This window comes from Lepidochelys olivacea (assembly GCF_965140295.1).
Source record: "Lepidochelys olivacea isolate rLepOli2 genome assembly, chromosome: 2".
NCBI lineage: Eukaryota > Metazoa > Chordata > Testudines > Cheloniidae > Lepidochelys > Lepidochelys olivacea.
Window position 1 is genome coordinate 190,327,853 of NC_140412.1, and position 16,818 is coordinate 190,344,670.

At 44.5% G+C, this 16,818-nt stretch overlaps 1 protein-coding gene across 1 annotated transcript in view; it reads left to right on the plus strand.

Annotated features, from left to right (window-relative positions):
• The window catches only part of LIMD1 (LIM domain containing 1), a 65,751-nt gene extending 56,907 nt beyond the window's left edge, over positions 1-8,844 (plus strand). Inside the window, exon 9 of the mRNA XM_084619479.1 lies at positions 679-8,844. Within this exon, the coding sequence (XP_084475605.1) occupies positions 679-816 (138 nt within the window). The 3' untranslated portion in view covers positions 817-8,844. The remainder of the gene's footprint in view (positions 1-678) is intronic.
• The last annotated feature ends 7,974 nt before the right edge of the window (positions 8,845-16,818 follow it).

Consider the following 16,818-nt stretch of genomic DNA (forward strand, 5'->3'; position numbering starts at 1 on the left):
TTGCTATTGACTTCACAGGTTTGGCACAGCTCCCCTAATGGGAGCATTCATTTAGACAGAGCTCCAGCAGGATCAGGCATGTTCTCCACATTGTCTTGACTTCTGAGCAAGTTTAGGTGGCACAGTAATCATCTAAACACCTGTATTTCCATTGCTATTGCTAGTGATGAGGAACTGAGATGGTAGTGCCCTGATTCATGTGACCAGTTTTACATTGGTGTAATTCCATTGACTTAGAATCATAGAATATCAGGGTTGGAAGGGACCCCAGAAGGTCATCTAGTCCAACCCCCTGCTCAAAGCAGGACCAATTCTCAGGACTTCAATGGAGTAAAACAGTGGTGAATCCAGCCTGGATATTTTAAGAAAAATGCTAGTGTATTTAAGATGTACAGGGACATAACTCTCCCATAAGATCTAAGTAATAAAAAAGAACTACTAAACCAGACTAACCTTACTGTGCTGGAGGTTGAATCTTATGGATGTTTATGATGGATGTTTTCCTAACCATGACAAATCTAGGTACTAGGGGCTTATTTTGAAAGAGCTGTCAACAGTTTAAGAGCTCATGTCCTTATCAGGGAATTGATCTCCTTTAAGTACTGGCATCAGGTACTAGTTGGTTCTGGCATCAAAAAGCAAATATACATTTTAATAGCCACTCTGGTCTTTTTGTAGGATTGTGGGATGGAACTCAATGATGAAGATGGACATCGCTGTTATCCGCTAGATGAACATTTGCTTTGTCACTCCTGTCACCTGAAGCATATAGAGAAAGGCACAACTCCAGCAGCTATGTACCAGCATCACTACTAGTCAGTACTGCTAATTCCCAGAAGCCTGTCAGAGGACTTGTTGTAGTACACATTTTCCCCAGTTGATTTCCAGTATGCATTTTCCCCAATCAGTGATTTACAGTAAGAGGATACAGAGACATTAGGTAGATTTTTTTTTTTCCCCAAGGTTTGTATGTATGTGAGCTCCACTCTCTTATCACAAATATGTTTGTTTGAACATGTAACGTTTTCCGGGCTGGTCCATTTATTTCCCTGTGCCTTTTTCTGATCTCAAGAGCTCTTTGCTTTCACCTGGGAAGATTTTTCAGTAGAAGCACAACCATCTATCACATCAGTGAGTTCATATCATGCCATGCACAATTAATAAGCCACAGACCTCTCTACCTACCTGCTGAGAACATTTCTTCAGCCTGTGAAGTGGTTTCTGACGAGCACGTTTCATCAAATCCCCTAAGGAGATCAGCTTATTAATACTGATTCTTAGAATCTTTAATTCTTTAGAAAAGGGGCTCTGTGCACAAAAGCACATTCAGACCTTTCAGTTTGTTCCCAGAATTTCAATGCCAGCCTGGCTGTGAAATGGTTGAGACGCAGCCTAGCGATCGGAGCACAAACCAACCAGGCATCTCACTTGGCTGCTGAATGTCCACATCCCAACGATTAATTTTTTACAGCTGGAGCATGATATACAAAGCCATCTTGGCCAGCATGGTCACCTGTGCTGCTGCTTGTGCATGAGCATGGTACACTAGGATCACTTTGTATAAAGTCTGAGCAACAAATTACATTCGAAAAGTTCTGGATGCTGAAAATCTGTACGTGAGGGCAGTCTGTCTCCCATTGTCTCTTGCAAAGGTCACTTTAGAAAAGAGCTCTGGGCCTTTCATTTTGCCCACGGAGCTCAGACATCAACATGGCTGTGGAAAAAGGTGCGAGCCAGGAGGCCTCAATACTGACTTCGACAGTGTTTATCCAGCTCAGACCTGTTTCATAATGGTGCCTATTTAGAGTTCTGGGAACAGATTCAAGAGCATGATGTGAAGGCTTTATGTTTGCACAGATTTAGAGCCTAACTTTGCAACTCTCACTTGTGAGTAAGTCCATTGGCACACATGGATTTGCTCACATGAATAAGGATTACTTACGTGAGCAGGGCTTGCAGGATTAGATCTTTACTTTTTTGTTCCGTTCAGAAAGCAAAAATGGCAGCTGTTTTTACTTTTTAAACACCCATGCGTGTTAGATATGGGATAGATATTATTTACAGTACACATACTGTGCACACTAATGCTTCGCAGAAACTGGTATACAGGTACTTTTTTTTTTATTTAAAAAACCAGCTGTTTCACTGCTGTTTAGTGTCTGTGAACTGACCTCCCCAACGTATCCGAAGTGCATTGAAGACTAATTAAATACTAACTAAATCCTTCCGCATCAGTGCTAAGCTATTTATTCAACCCTGTTTGATAGCATGGTGTATAGTTTTCTCCAACATCCACCATGAAACAGGGCTGACTAAATTAGCTAACCAGTGATAACTACATTTCAGGAATAAGCCGGAGCAAAGTAGTAATACTCTTCAACCAAACATCTCTCCCAATAACAACTTTCTGGCGCTAGCTAACTGCTTGAAGTTAAAAAATATAGGGCCAGATTCTTCCACTCTTACTCCCATTGAATAGTGTCTTATCCCAGGAGTAGTCCGCCTGAAATGAATGGAGGAATAAGGTATTACTCAGCTAATGCTGGCAGAATCTCACTCACAGTTGATATTCTAATATATACATTTCTCCCACTCTTGCCCCTCCATGTTTTCCCCCCAGCCTAGAGCTGAGAGGGCCCAATCCTGAAAGGTGATAAATGCTTCCTACAAATTTCTAAGCGTGCTCAACTTCACTTTGCAGAATTGGGCCCAGCTGATTTTCTTTGTTCACCGAATGTCATGAGGGGGGCATTTTGTCCCACACAGCAGTAGCTCTCAGCATCCCAGCCAAAGTCACCCTCTGTCACTCTTTCCAGTGACAACAGCAACTTCCAGGTGCAGCAGTCACTCTGTCATGAGGACAGATAGGGCTCTTTCAGAGCTATTGATCATGCTGTTTCCTGTGGTAGAGGATGCAAGAAAGCAGTGCAGATTGCTCCATTTGCCTGGAGACCATGAGACAAGCAACTTTCACTCTCCCCACTCTCCTTTCATCCACCTCTCTTTCTTTCTCTCTCTCCTGTGCACACGCTATCTCTAAGGTTGTCTAGATTAGTGGAGGAAACTTTTGCTGGGTGTTTAAGACCTTAAAATATTAATCTGCATTAACAGTTTACTACATATCCTCATTTGCCACAGTGTGAGTAGAAATGAGCAGAACCCAGCAATGTCAGATTTGTATGCTGAGATCATTCAGCCAGGCACAGGTTTAATCAGTTGCACAAGCAAGCATAGTCAGTGGGGAGGGCGTTGGTTCAACATCTGCAGGCGAGAGCTACAATGTGATTTAGTAGTGATGGGCAGGTTTTCAATCCGATGCCTCAGTTTGCCCTGCTCTGGCCAGAAACCAGGCAAGGCTCTTGTCAGGGTTCCCTCCCCACTCTGAACTCTAGAGTACAGATGTGGGGACCCGCAGGAAAGAGCACACCTAAGCTTATCTCTACCAGCTTAGGTAAAAAACTTCCCCCAGGCACAAATTCTTCCTTGTCCTTGGAATGGTATCGCTGCCACCACCAAGTGAGTTAGACAAAGATTTAGGAAAAGGACCACTTGGAGTTCCTGTTTCCCCAAAATATCCCCCCAAGTCCCTTCACTCCCCTTCCTGGGGAGGCTTGAGCATAAGCAAGGTGAGCACAGACCAGATGCTTGGGTTTTTAGGACACTAAAAACCCCAATCAGATTCTTAAAAACAGAACTTTTTATTATAAAGAAAAAAAGTAAAAGAAACACCTCTGTAAAATCAGGATGGAAGATAATTTTATAGGATAATAAGATTTAAAATACAGAGGATTCCCCTCTAGGCAAAATTTTTAAAGTGACAAAAAAAACAGGAATAAACCTTTCTCTTAGCATAGAATATCTTTTGTTTTAGCTTGTGAATTTTTCCTAACACATTTCCTTGCTATTACTTACTATTTCTGTAATTTTAGTTGTATCATTCAGTAGGAGCTGGATTACTTGCTTGGTCTCTCTCTTTGTCTCCGGAGAGAACACACAAAAACACAAAACGAAAACCTTCCCCCACAGATCTGAAAGTATTTGGGGGTTGGACTAGATGACCTTCTGGGGTCCCTTCCAACCCTGATATTCTATGATATTCTATGATTCTATCTTCTCCCCTTATTGGTCCTTTTGGTCAGGTGCCAACCAGGTTATCTGAGCTTCTTAACCCTTTACAGGTAAAGGAGGGATTTTATGCTACCCTTAGCTGTATGCTTATGACAGCTCTGGACTCTGATTTTGGCCCAGGGCTCAGTCAGATCAGCAAAAACCCCTACAGAGAACAGCAAACTGATATTTATGACCCGTCCATTAGGTGAATGCCTCTGCATGTACTTCATTGTGACTGCTGCCCTTTGGGACGATGACCCTGGAATAAGGTTGGCAAGCTGTCACGTAATGAAGGCCAGAAAAGATGTTCAGTAGGGCTGTTCAGCAAGTTATTGAGCAAGTGGGGTAGTTTCGCTCTGAAGCCCCAATATCCCCAGAGACTTACAGCCCCCAGATGAGTGGGGGAGGAATAGTATTAAGGACAGGTAGTCACTGCATTAGAATTGAGAAACATTCCTATGATAGTGCCCTTGACCCTGAGGCATGATGGGGAGATTTACTGTTGATTTCAGCAGGAGCAGAATCCGCTCCAAGACGTACAAGGACTGGAACATGCAACTGGGGGGCTCAATATGCAGCTGTTAAACAGTAGGTGGGGAGCGCTGATGCAGCAGCGGTGCTCTACACAAGATGTCTGAGCCAGGGGGTAGTAACACGTAAGGACCAAATCGTGCCAGGTGCTGAGCACCCTCGACACCATTTACCTTAATGGAAGTGGAGACTGCTCCGCTCTCCACAGGATCCAGGCCTGTAGTGCTTGCAGCCACACCCAGTAGGGGTCTGAAAAAATCAGTTGCAATCTGAGATTGTGCCAGGGTACTCAGGTGGGAAGCAGTGTAAATTGGCAACTAATGAACATCACTGACCATTCCTTGTAAACTAAAGCATTCTGACCGTAGAATAAATGAATCACTTTCGTAGGGATGAGGCATAAATGCCAGGCCCTGCACCACTGCTCTATCCTCAAGAGACCAGTAATCCCATGGTCAAGTTTTATTAGTGATTCTGACTTTCCGCAAGCCGCTACTATTCATGCATTTCTGGTCATAGTGTAGGGAAGATGTGAAAACACTAACAAGGACTGGACTCTCTTTTAAACACAATAGACTCCTCAGTCATTTAGGGCAACATCTGAGTGATGCAGAATAAAGATGATTGGGTTATTTTGGGCCGCAGTCAGACCAGAGGAAAAGCAATCTCACAAGAAGTCTGCTTGTTGTTAATTTAAAAATGTGTCCATGGAAAATGAGACTCAAGTACAGGACAACTTACTGATCAATAGATATTCGCTGCTTCTTCTTGGGTTTAAACTCTCACTCTGCTCACTAACACTAAGAGGGGAGGGAAATGAGAGAATGAAAAAGTTACTCTGTGGAAAGCCTCTTTTGGCCTGTCATTCTGCCGTGAGTTACACTGGAGAAGATTTTTCTGAACTGATGGAAAATTCAGCCTCTGGTTCCACATGGTGTCTTGTTACTCATGTGAGTAATCCCAGAGCCCTCATCACTGGAGAAATGGAGGATTGTCCTACTTTCATTTTTAAAGTTCTATAAATTATGAGTGGTGTGAACTTTTTTTTTCTCCTGGTGTCTTTGCAGAGAGCTAGGCGGCAGCATTAAGCAATTGGGAATGGAGTGTATATGTTTGTGGTTTTGAAGCTAACGTGTACTGAATAATTGCTCACCTACCTGTTTTAACTTGTACTGTTAGATCTTTGTCAGTCTGAATGAATTCTAGATGCTTTTTGTTCCTGTTATTTGGAGGAAGATATTTACTGGTTTGCTTTAAAATCTGATGTACATTTTCATCTCTGAGTTACTTATTTGCCAAGGCCCTCTTCCCCTCTGAATGGAGTGGACACAGCAGATTTCACCAGAAGGTGTGTGGCTGCCTTTGCAGCATCCTCTCCCTCCACAAGTGCTCTGCAGGATTTCGAGCGATGGCAGTGGCAAGAGCTTGTCCTCACCACATTCTCCCCTTCCCAGGCTGTGGATATCTGAACCTATGCTGATGCTGCTAGTAGTGGCCCCAGGTCTGCACCTGTCTCTGCCAGGGGGTTTTATGCAGGTCAGGGAGCCTGAAAGCTATACTGTCAAGGGAGAGGGAGGACCAGCACCTCTGAGGAACTGGGGATTTCCTTCCTCAAGGACGCCGGAGATCTGTGGGGTGAGAGGCCCCACTCCCTGTCCTCAAACACCTCCCTCAAGGGAAGAATGCTCGGCAACTCTGAGCCTGCAAAGTGCTGAGCAGCCTACCTCCCACTGACTGCACAGGGAATTGAGGGCACTCAGCACTTTGCAAGACCAAGCCTTCTGCAAGATCAACCTGGCAGACTTTCCTGGGCCACCTGTACCTTTTGCCATGGGCATTTTGGCAGGAGAGGAAGCGTAGGCCTTAAGCAGTTTAAAGCAGCCTCTGTGGAGAGGTAAGAGAAAGATGGAGCTATCACAAAAAGTGTGAGAAATGCTGGCTTATTACATGGCTTCTAAACATCATCTCTCTTCTGTTAACGTGCATGTGCAATCTTTTGTTAAATGAGCTCTCGAAACAGCATCAGCTGAAAGCAGCAGTATGCTCTGAAAGTTAGGCTAGTCTTTGGAAACAGCTTTGCTCTTTTAGTTCGCTTTTAGAGTAAAGGATGTTTTGAAGTCTCAATTTTTCATATGATTATTCATTACAGCCACGTAGTTATTTAAATTAAAAATATCTAGGGTTTGCTTTCCAAAACCAAGGTTTAATATATTTTTAACTCAGCTCATGCTTTTAAACATATACATTCTCTATTATTTAGAAGACTGATGTTGGCTTAAATTGGGATTTTTGCATAAAACATGGGGCAAGATGAAAAACTGCAGTAAAGACATTTTGTGTGTGTTTTGAAATAAACAGCATGAAAAGTAGTCAGCGTCTAGAAGATTCACAAAACTGCAGTGCTATTAAAAGAAACAAAGAGGCCCAATCCTGTGCCACTGAAGTCCAATGGAGATTTGTCATTTATTTCAATGGGAGCAGAATTGGGTCCTTGTTTAAAGAACACTTACACTTGCCACCAGTTTTTTCCTTTTTCCATAACTTCACCATGTTGGCCTGATCCTGCAAATGGTCTGAAAGTAGAACTGCTATTGACTTTGGTGGCAGTTCTGCTTATGGGCTGGCTGCTGAACTGATCCTGATGCTAAGAAATCTCTCTATCCTTTGAACGGTTATGCTTGTATTTAACTTTATATATAAGAGTTTTCTTATTGGAGTTAGTGGGCCTACTCACGTACCCTGAAGTAAAGTTTGTGTGTACAAGTTTTTACAGGATCAGGGCCAAAAGTATTTCATGTGAAAATGATGCAGGCATGGGAATAAATGGTATACAGTTTGTTTTAAATTGTCATTTAATATATTGAGGCCTCTTTGTTTCAGTTACTTAAACAGTGGGTGCTCATTTAAATTTAAAAAAAAAAAGAGCATGTTTTCAAACAATGCTCTGGTTTTGGGTGTGAGACACAGGGTGCTTATCGTAAGGGAGGAGCCAAAGGTCTTTGTGGGGGGAAATTGTTCATCATATTACTATAAAATTAGTTAACAGATTTTTTTGAGGGTTTCCCCCCCCCATTCTATAGAGTGGATGCAGCCCTGCTCCCTCTAACTTCAGGGCAAGGAGTATCAGGCCCCAAAAGCAAAACACTGTTTCCTTTTTTTGTCTTTGTGTATGTCTGTGGAGTTAGAGTGGGATTGTGCTTTGTATAATAGAACTGCCAGGTATATTATGTCCCTGAGACCTCACCGTGGTGATAGCAAGTACAGTATCTCTAGGGTTTTCAGGCAAGCTTTTGTAGGTGAATGTGGGATTCATTGGTCCTTGCTTATACTGGGCTGCATAATGTCATTACAATAGGGATGGATTGTGTCAACAACATATGCTCTCCCCATCCTAAAAGACTGACTGAATATCTGAATCTGGCAGTGAGAGTCAGAAGACTTTCCCTTCTCCCATCACATGGCAAGTCCACTGTCTATGACACTGGCTAGATGGCACTGTTGTGTACACCTAAGAGAAGCAGATCTAGCAGTCTGCATTCTCTGGTGGGCTTTGGAAATACCCGCCTTTTGAAACAGCCCCTCAGAGGGCTCATAGGGAAATAAACTGACTGAGGAGAATCAAATTCAGGCATCTCTAGCACTAAAATTCCTGAGCCCACTAAAAGGGAAACAGGAGACCATGCAGCAGAGTGCACCACCTGCCTGCCTGAGGAAAGAAGTTGGGCATAATTTCTGCCCTATGTGGAAAATATGATGTATAATGTAGTGCCATTAGATTATAGTTACCTCACAGAGACTGTGTCCCATATACTCTAGGGTTTGCTGCAAAGATGAATGAATAACTTGCTTCCAGAACTATTTTTATGCCCTTACTAATAGTGACCCTTATTCCCAATGCAGCTGGTCTGCAGTATACACCCACACTTGAACTCAGGTGCACACAGGAATTACACTGCTTTCTACTCCAGAAAGTAAATCCAGAACCCAGGTGGAAATACTGAATGGTACTAATTTTTGTTGCCTTAAAACTCAAATCCAAAAGAGAGTGTACTGGAACTGCTGTTGGTGTTACTGACCTCGGCTACATGTGAATATGGTTTTCTTTCTTCTGTGCTGTTACATATTTATAATGAAGGCCTGTAGCAATGGCAAACCTTTTGGCCTGCCGTGATTTCAGTGATTAAAAAGAATATAATACAATAACTCTGAGTCTGAATTCTTTTCTAATGTGATTACTGTATATTGCTTTAGTCAGGTCAGAAATTGAGGGGGAGCAATTTATATTGTAAACTGGGGTATTGGGTCAGCTGGATCTATAATGAAAAACAAATATTTGATTAAACAAAAGTTTTATCTTTAGGCCTTTATACTTCAGTGTACATAGATTCCAACCGCAATTCATCCCTCCCCTCCCGCAATTTCAACACAGAAACCTAGCTCAGGCTCAGTCCATCCTTTTAGTAACTGTGTGCTCTGTCCCTGTAGCAATCTCCTGCAGGAAGTTATTGTTCTAAGCTTTCCTTCTGAGTGCCAGCTAGAGTCTCCTGCCCTCCTTGGTACTATAAATCTTTTCCTAAAGGTATTCTTGATCTTCTGAAAAAAGTTCTTTTAGAATATGTTTATTCTAAAGTGTCTCATTTATTTTTCACACCTGACTTAAAGGCATGTTGTCTTTTCTCTCATGTACAGATCTCCTCCCTGTTATTTTGAGACACTTCATTTTGAAATTGGTCCAGTGTCACCTTGAAGCATCTGATGTTGTCTTGAGCACAAATATTTCACTAATCGTGCCTCACCCTCCCAGCCTACAAACTGGAATTCCCTGTTCACTGAAAAATCTTCAATTTTTGACTTTTTCACTTTTCAACATGATTGATGTTGGCAGGGTACTATCTAAAATTATGCCTGTAAGGAAATATTTTCCATTTTTTGGAGACAAAATAGTAGGAAAAAAAACCAGCTTACCAGTTGGTTGATACATGGGGTTCTCGCCACACCATGGGTGTAGTGTTAGGTACAAATCTAAGGCTATTTACCTATTTTTTATTGGGACTAATAATTACATGGTCAGACTGCAGAACCACTTTAAAGTGCCATATAACTCCTATTACTAGTCTACTACAGAATTGTTATTATTAAAGGAGAAAACTTACAAAAATAACGTGTGTGAATCCTGACAGCCTGGCAGAACTGAAGAAGCCTCACTGACTTGTCAACTCGTAACTAGACCCTCCTTCTCCACCATTACTTCTGAATGTTCCTTACAACAGACTAGAAGTCCTTTGGATGACTTGTCTATTCTGTGATCACAGGGTCTGATGACAGCTTGAGTAGCCACCCTAAAGCTGGCTTTAATCTAGCTACCTCAGGTCTCAGAGCAGTGAAACCATGGCCTGTGCATGTTTCAGTGCAGGCAGTACAAGTCTGCCCAGAACCCTGGGTAATTACTCCTGGGACTAGCCTGTGCTGAAGCAACTTTGCTGCTCTGGGATCTGAGCTAGCTCAATTAATGCCTATTTACAGTGGTGCAAGTAGAAATCATTTCTTGCCGGTACTGCACTCATGCGAGGGACACAAGGGGTGGCAGGTGACCTCCCCACGTGACCCTCCATGTGACTCCTCCCCAGCCCACAGCTCCCACACTCTCCCCGTACCCTCCAACACCCCCCTTACCTGTCTAAAATTTTACAACTGCATCTGTTAAGCAGTTAAGCAATTGATCAAAACCACATTCTCTGATCTCTTGGGGCCAAATGCTGTCCCCATTGAAATCCAAAAGGAATTTTTCTATTGAGTTCAATGGGAACAGGCTTTGACATTTGGAGAGGAAAGAACAAAACCACTCAAGCAAGGGCTATGTTGTTTATAGCACTGGTATCAAAGGCTGCTGACATCTGATCTTTGTCCATCGCAAGGGAGAAATCAACAATCAATGAGGCTAGAACAGTCTCTGTACCATATCCAACTCATAAGTCAATCTGCAAAGGATCAAGGAAATATGAAGGCTCCAGATTACCTTAAAGTCCTCAGTCCCTTGGTTAGAATGCTCCCATTAGTGTATGTTCATAGTCCAAAGGCTGGAGCAGGAAAGAGGCAAAATGGAGATGTTGCCAGGGCCAGGGCCTTTTAGCTTCTGCCAAGTGCGAAGTAAAGGGAAATCTGTTCTCACTGTGAAAGATGGTGTTTGGCGTCACATGGGCAAGTTATATGTCCATCATCCCCTCCCATATTCTAGTTAGAATGTTCACAAAAAGTCCATTAAGTGTAGAAAGGTGTTTTCCAGGGTCCATTGTGAACTAAGTGTTAATGGGCCATTCAACTTGACTTGTCCCTTTGTGTGCTGGATAAATACCTTGTGGTCATTACCACAGGAGCAAACATGTAGTAAACATAGCTAATATTCATAACTTCAGATACCAAGATGAAACTACATGCATAGAAATAGCATAATTATAAGTACCAGGAATTTCATGTATATGACTACTCCTAAAAGAGATTCTGAAAAATCACACCATGTACCTGAGACCCTATGCGCTAGCACCATGCCCCACTGGAGTTTTTTTATCTGTTATGTAACAACAGAGATGGAGCCAGTGACGTGACTCTGTTTAGCCTAAAAGGGCAAGGTTAATTTTTAGCTGTTCAGGTGTGAATGCGCCTTTAGTCAGTGCGGCATACTGGCTGGCACACATTCAGGTTAATGGGCTTCAGTGTTCCTTTGCAGTTAAATTTTTAATGTTCATAAACCTGGTATGTGCTGAGGTTGTTTAAAGCATAATACAGGTTTTTAGATTTGCAAATCTATGAACCTCTGCCTCTTTGAAATTTTATTGTTATTATTTATTCTTTTTCCTGGTCATAATGTGGGAGGGTATCCTCTCTGCTCATGAGGTTATGTATGTGTCTTGTAGCAGACTTCTGAACACAAGTTGGAAGGAATTTTTTTTCAGTGAGTATGGACTGATTCTTTTCTCTTAGAAGGCATGTAATTTTTTCAGGTACGTGCTGATTAACAAAAAACAATTGGGGCTGTTAAACTTTCTTCAAATTCCATAGAAAATTAAGTTCAGCTATATTTTCCAGAACAGTGATGAAATGGGTGTTTATATATACAAACATTAACTACTCACCTTCCCCCAAAATATTTAGTATTCAGTCTGTTTATATGGAATATGGGAGTTGGGTGAGGAACCATTTCAGCATATGTATGATTTATTAAAAGAAAAGGAGTACTTGTGGCACCTGAGAGACTAACCAATTTATTTGAGCATAAGCTTTCATGAGCTACAGCTCACTTCATTGGATGCATACTGTGGAAACTGCAGAAGACATTATATACACAGAGACCATGAAACAATACCTTCTCCCACCCCACTCTCCTGCTGGTAATAGCTTATCTAAAGTGATCACTCTCCTTACAATGTGAATGATAATCAAGTTGGGCCATTTCCAGCACAAATCCAGGTTTTCTCACCCTCTGCCCCCCCCCCCACACACACACACAGACTCACTCTCCTGCTGGTAATAGCCCATCCAAAGTGACCACTCTCCTTACAATGTGTATGAAAATCAAGGTGGGCCATTTCCAGCACAAATCCAGGTTTTCTTACCCGCCCCCACACACACAAACTCACTCTCCTGCTGGTAATAGCTTATCCAAAGTGACCACTCTCCCTACAATGTGCATGATAATCAAGGTGGACCATTTCCAGCACAAATCCAGGTTTTCTCACCCCCCACCCCCATACACACACAAACTCACTCTCCTGCTGCTAATAGCTCATCCAAACTGACCACTCTCCTTACAATGTGTATGATAATCAAGGTGGGCCATTTCCAGCATAAATCCAAGTTTAATCAGAAGGTCTGGGGGGGGGGGGGAGGGGTAGGAAAAAACAAGGGGAAATAGGCTACCTTGCATAATGACTTAGCCACTCCCAGTCTCTATTTAAGCCTAAATTAATAGTATCCAATTTGCAAATGAATTCCAATTCAGCAGTTTCTCGCTGGAGTCTGGATTTGAAGTTTTTTTGTTTTAAGATAGCGACCTTCATGTCTGTAATTGCGTGACCAGAGAGATTGAAGTGTTCTCCGACTGGTTTATGAATGTTATAATTCTTGACATCTGATTTGTGTCCATTTATTCTTTTACGTAGAGACTGTCCAGTTTGACCAATGTACATGGCAGAGGGGCATTGCTGGCACATGATGGCGTATATCACATTGGTGGATGTGCAGGTGAATGAGCCTCTGATAGTGTGGCTGATGTTATTAGGCCCTGTGATGGTGTCCCCTGAATAGATATGTGGGCAAATTTTAAGTAGCACTGTATCCTAAAATGCTTTATGGTATTGTACCCAAACATTGCATTTCAATGGGGGATTCAACTTCCTTTATAGGAACTAAACAGACTCCTGAAACTTGTACCACAAAAGTGGTCCACAGACATGCAAATAGTCCCATTGTCTTCAATGGGATTGATCAAATGATTAAGGGTTTACAGGATTAGGTTCCAAGTTTGTAAATTGTTCTGGATGAAACTCACAATGCCTGAGCTGTCAGATCAGAAGGAGCTTCATTCGAATAAAGGTGGGAAGATGTGTGATAAGTCTTAGCTCCGTTGCTAAAATGAAGAACATATTTTCAGCAAAATTCTTGGCAGATTCCTGAAGCAGCTGATTTAAGGCTGTCACTGTCCAGGGGCATTATAATCTTCACTTATAGTTCTCCCACCCATAAAGCTGGAAAATGAGGCATTTGTTTTCTTTGTTTTGCTGCTCCAGTTCCAGATAACAAAATGCATATTAGACTAGTTTGGCTGCAAAGAAGAATTCTATGTACACTGTGGACAACACTTGATTCCTGTCAGGATGCAGAAATGGGCTGACATCAGAATCCAAACATCCTCTGGTCAGTGCAAGCAGAGGCATTCCTCTAATGATTTGGACTTGACCTGATGCAGTATGGATGTCATAGATAATTCAGACCAATGAGGAGAAACAGAATCAAAAACACTTTTTAAACATCTTCTGTGTCTCCCTCCACCCCCCTCCCCCCCCCGCCCCAGGACTCCTGCCCAACTTAACAGCACAATACATATGCTAACAAACTTAAACAAAGGCTTTGTTTAAGTTTCTCAGCATATGTATTGTGCTGTTAAAGCCATATAAAGAATAAATGCCCTCCCTAGCCCTGTGGAGCACAGCGCAGCCCCCCCACGGGGGGGAGGGGCCTAGCCCCATGTCTTTCTGGCACCCCGTGCCCACTAAAAATACTAGGTACTAGAGGGTATCTCCCTACTTGCACTACTGCTTGTCTATACGGCAAGTCAGTGTTCAGCAAGCTGGGGTGTAACCCTGTGCAGTAGATCAAAGCGCACCAGGGAACTTTTAGCATGCAGCAAGCAGGACCCACGCTGCCAGGCTAGTGGGCTGTAGTTTCACACCCCAGCTTGACGTGCACTAAATTGCCAGATACACAAGCCCTTGGTCTGACACCGCCCCACCCTGTGAAAACACCTCCCCCCCCTTTCTGCCCCCCCACCACTTTGGTCTTGTCTGGCTGGCTATTCCCATTTCCTCCTGAACTCCATCATTCATGTTCCTTCCTGAACCTCAAATATCCCCTCCCCCGCTCGGTTTTCCCCACCGCAGTGGCTGGATTAGGAGGAGCCAAGAGTGGGAAATCTCGTAACAGCGAGTCTATGGGGGGAATCAGTGAGGTTTCTGACAGCAAGGGGGCAGGGTGGCATTCACTCCAGGCAAGCTCTCCCTTGCTAACATCCTAGCCAACCCCGACAAAGCTCTAGGAACAGCCCATCTGCAGGTGGTATGCGTCTAACAATTAGCCAGTTTAAAGGTTAAGAGCTGACATATTGCCAAGCAATGAGACTGGCTCCCTAGTCCAGTTTAAGTCGGCAGCTAGGAAGGAGGTTGCGGTGGCATGAAGTAGAAGTCAGCTTGGAGACCCAGCTCTGTCGTGCGTTTCCAGGGGGGTGCTGGGATTTTTCAAAGCTGTTGATATCAGAAGGGGTTGCAGGTGCTCAGCACCTCTGAAAACCAGACCATTGACCAATCTAGTTCCTAGTTTCCCCATCTGCAAAATGCGGACAGTGTTTCCCTACCTCAAAAGATCATTGTGATGCTTAATTCTTTATTCTTTGACGGCCAGGTGCCGCACGGATGTGTGCAGTGAGGAAATGGCTCTCAAAGCAAATGACAATAGCTCTGACTGGTAGTAGCACCTTTCATTCAGGTTCCCTTCCGCCAGCCAATTAATTTTGAAAGCCCTTTTACAAAAAGCTACATGGCAGTTGCAGATCAGACAACAGGTTCAGCTAGTCTGGAATCCTGTCCGCCGAGATGGTCGGTGCCTGAGGCGTCTGCACCTGGGTGTCTGTGCAAAGGCTTTCTTGGTAGTGGCAGGAGGAGATTCCTTTCCAGCTCCTTCAGGTGATCAAACACCACCCTGCATCGTGTGGCCTGGGTGCTCTTGCGTTGTCTCCGGCTTGGCTCTCACACTTGCAAATGTTATAAAATGGGAGTTACCTGTGATGCCCCCTGTTAAGAGCCCCCCATTGCTTTCCACTCTGATGAGTGAAGAAAAGCCAACAAGAGGGATCTGTGAGGGGAACAGCCGGCTTTGGGGGTTGTTCCCCCATTCTACTTGCCAAAATCAAGAGTCGGGGAAGCGGGCCCTGAGGTCGGGGTCTGTCAAATTCTCTGCCCCTTTCCAAATCTGCGAAGCAAACAGGAGCAAGCTACTGGAGCCAGTGTCTGTGTAATGTGCTCATCTTCCCCCTCCACACTATGGAACACCCTTGAGCAGGAATATGCAGGGTTGCTGTTGCCATGTTGGTCCCCAGATATTGGAGAGACAGAGCAGATGGAGGTGAGACTTACCGCACCTGCTCTTGAGCAGTAACGTCAGGGGTGCGGCAAGCGACACACACAGGAGCAAGGTGGTGTAATATCACATGAGAGGAGAATGATAGTAGAAGATTTAAAATCACAGGGGCTCCTAGCTACCCAAAGGTGGCATCATCATATGGAGGCAGATAATGGCGCAGGCTCGGGAACGGGGAGGTATATGGAGGCAGATAATGGCACAGGCATGACATAAGGTCATATAAGCACTAGTGGGGTTATAATGACACAGGGAAGGTGTGACACACAAACACGTGAGGGATGGTTTGCTGGCACACAGAGAACAGGTACAGGGAGGCTGTCTGAAGGATAGGGTTATAATGGTGCAGGGGGGTGAGGGAATAAGCGCATCAGCATGAGGGGCCGGAGGGTAGATGGAGTAGTTGGGGGTGTATGGCAGGGTGAGGGGGGGTGTGGCAGGGGGAAAAGGGGAGGGCGGTAAGGGGTGTACAGAAGGTGAGTGGTGTTGGGGTGTACGGCAGGGGAAGCGGGTATGGGGGGACCTGGCAGGGGCAGCGGGGAAGGGGGTATGGGTGTGTGTGGAAGGTGAGTGGTGTGGGGGTACAGCAGGGTGAGTGGGAAGGGGGTACAGAAGGTGAGGGGATATGGGGGTGTAGGGAAGGCGAGTGGTGTGGGGGAACAGGGGGCGCACAGCACAGCGAGTAAAGAAAGGGGGGTGTCTGGAAGGTGAGTGGTGTCGGGAGGGATTCAGGGGGGTCACAGCAAGGTGAGTGGGGAAGGGGTGTGCTGTATTCCATATATCTCTATGGGGGCGAGTGATCGGGCTGTAGGCGACTGCAGGAGGCAGGAACAGTAAAATGAGGGTGCCTTGGCAGGAGGGGAAAAAAAAAATAATCAGCCGAGCCAGCCAGGAGTCGAACCTAGAATCTTCTGATCCGTAGTCAGACGCGTTATCCATTGCGCCACTGGCCCTGCTTACAGTGAAAGGTCTGGCGCTCACTATGTAACTACTCATCGACCCCGCCTACACACACAGTCCACTAACAGATGGGCGTTCGGATCCATGGGTGGGACTATGGAGGGATATGCAGCCAATCAAAGCCCGTCTGTAGCTCCGCCCATCGCCCGGCCCCTCTCCTCCTCACTAGGTCCTAGGGGGCGGAGCTACAACAACACGCTTGGCCAATCCCTAGCCGTTTCGTCGAGCGTCTCACGCCCCGCTTCTCCCCCACCCGAGCGGTAGCCTCACAGTTGCACTGTCGCCTGATCACTAGGTGGCTCAGTGGGCGCG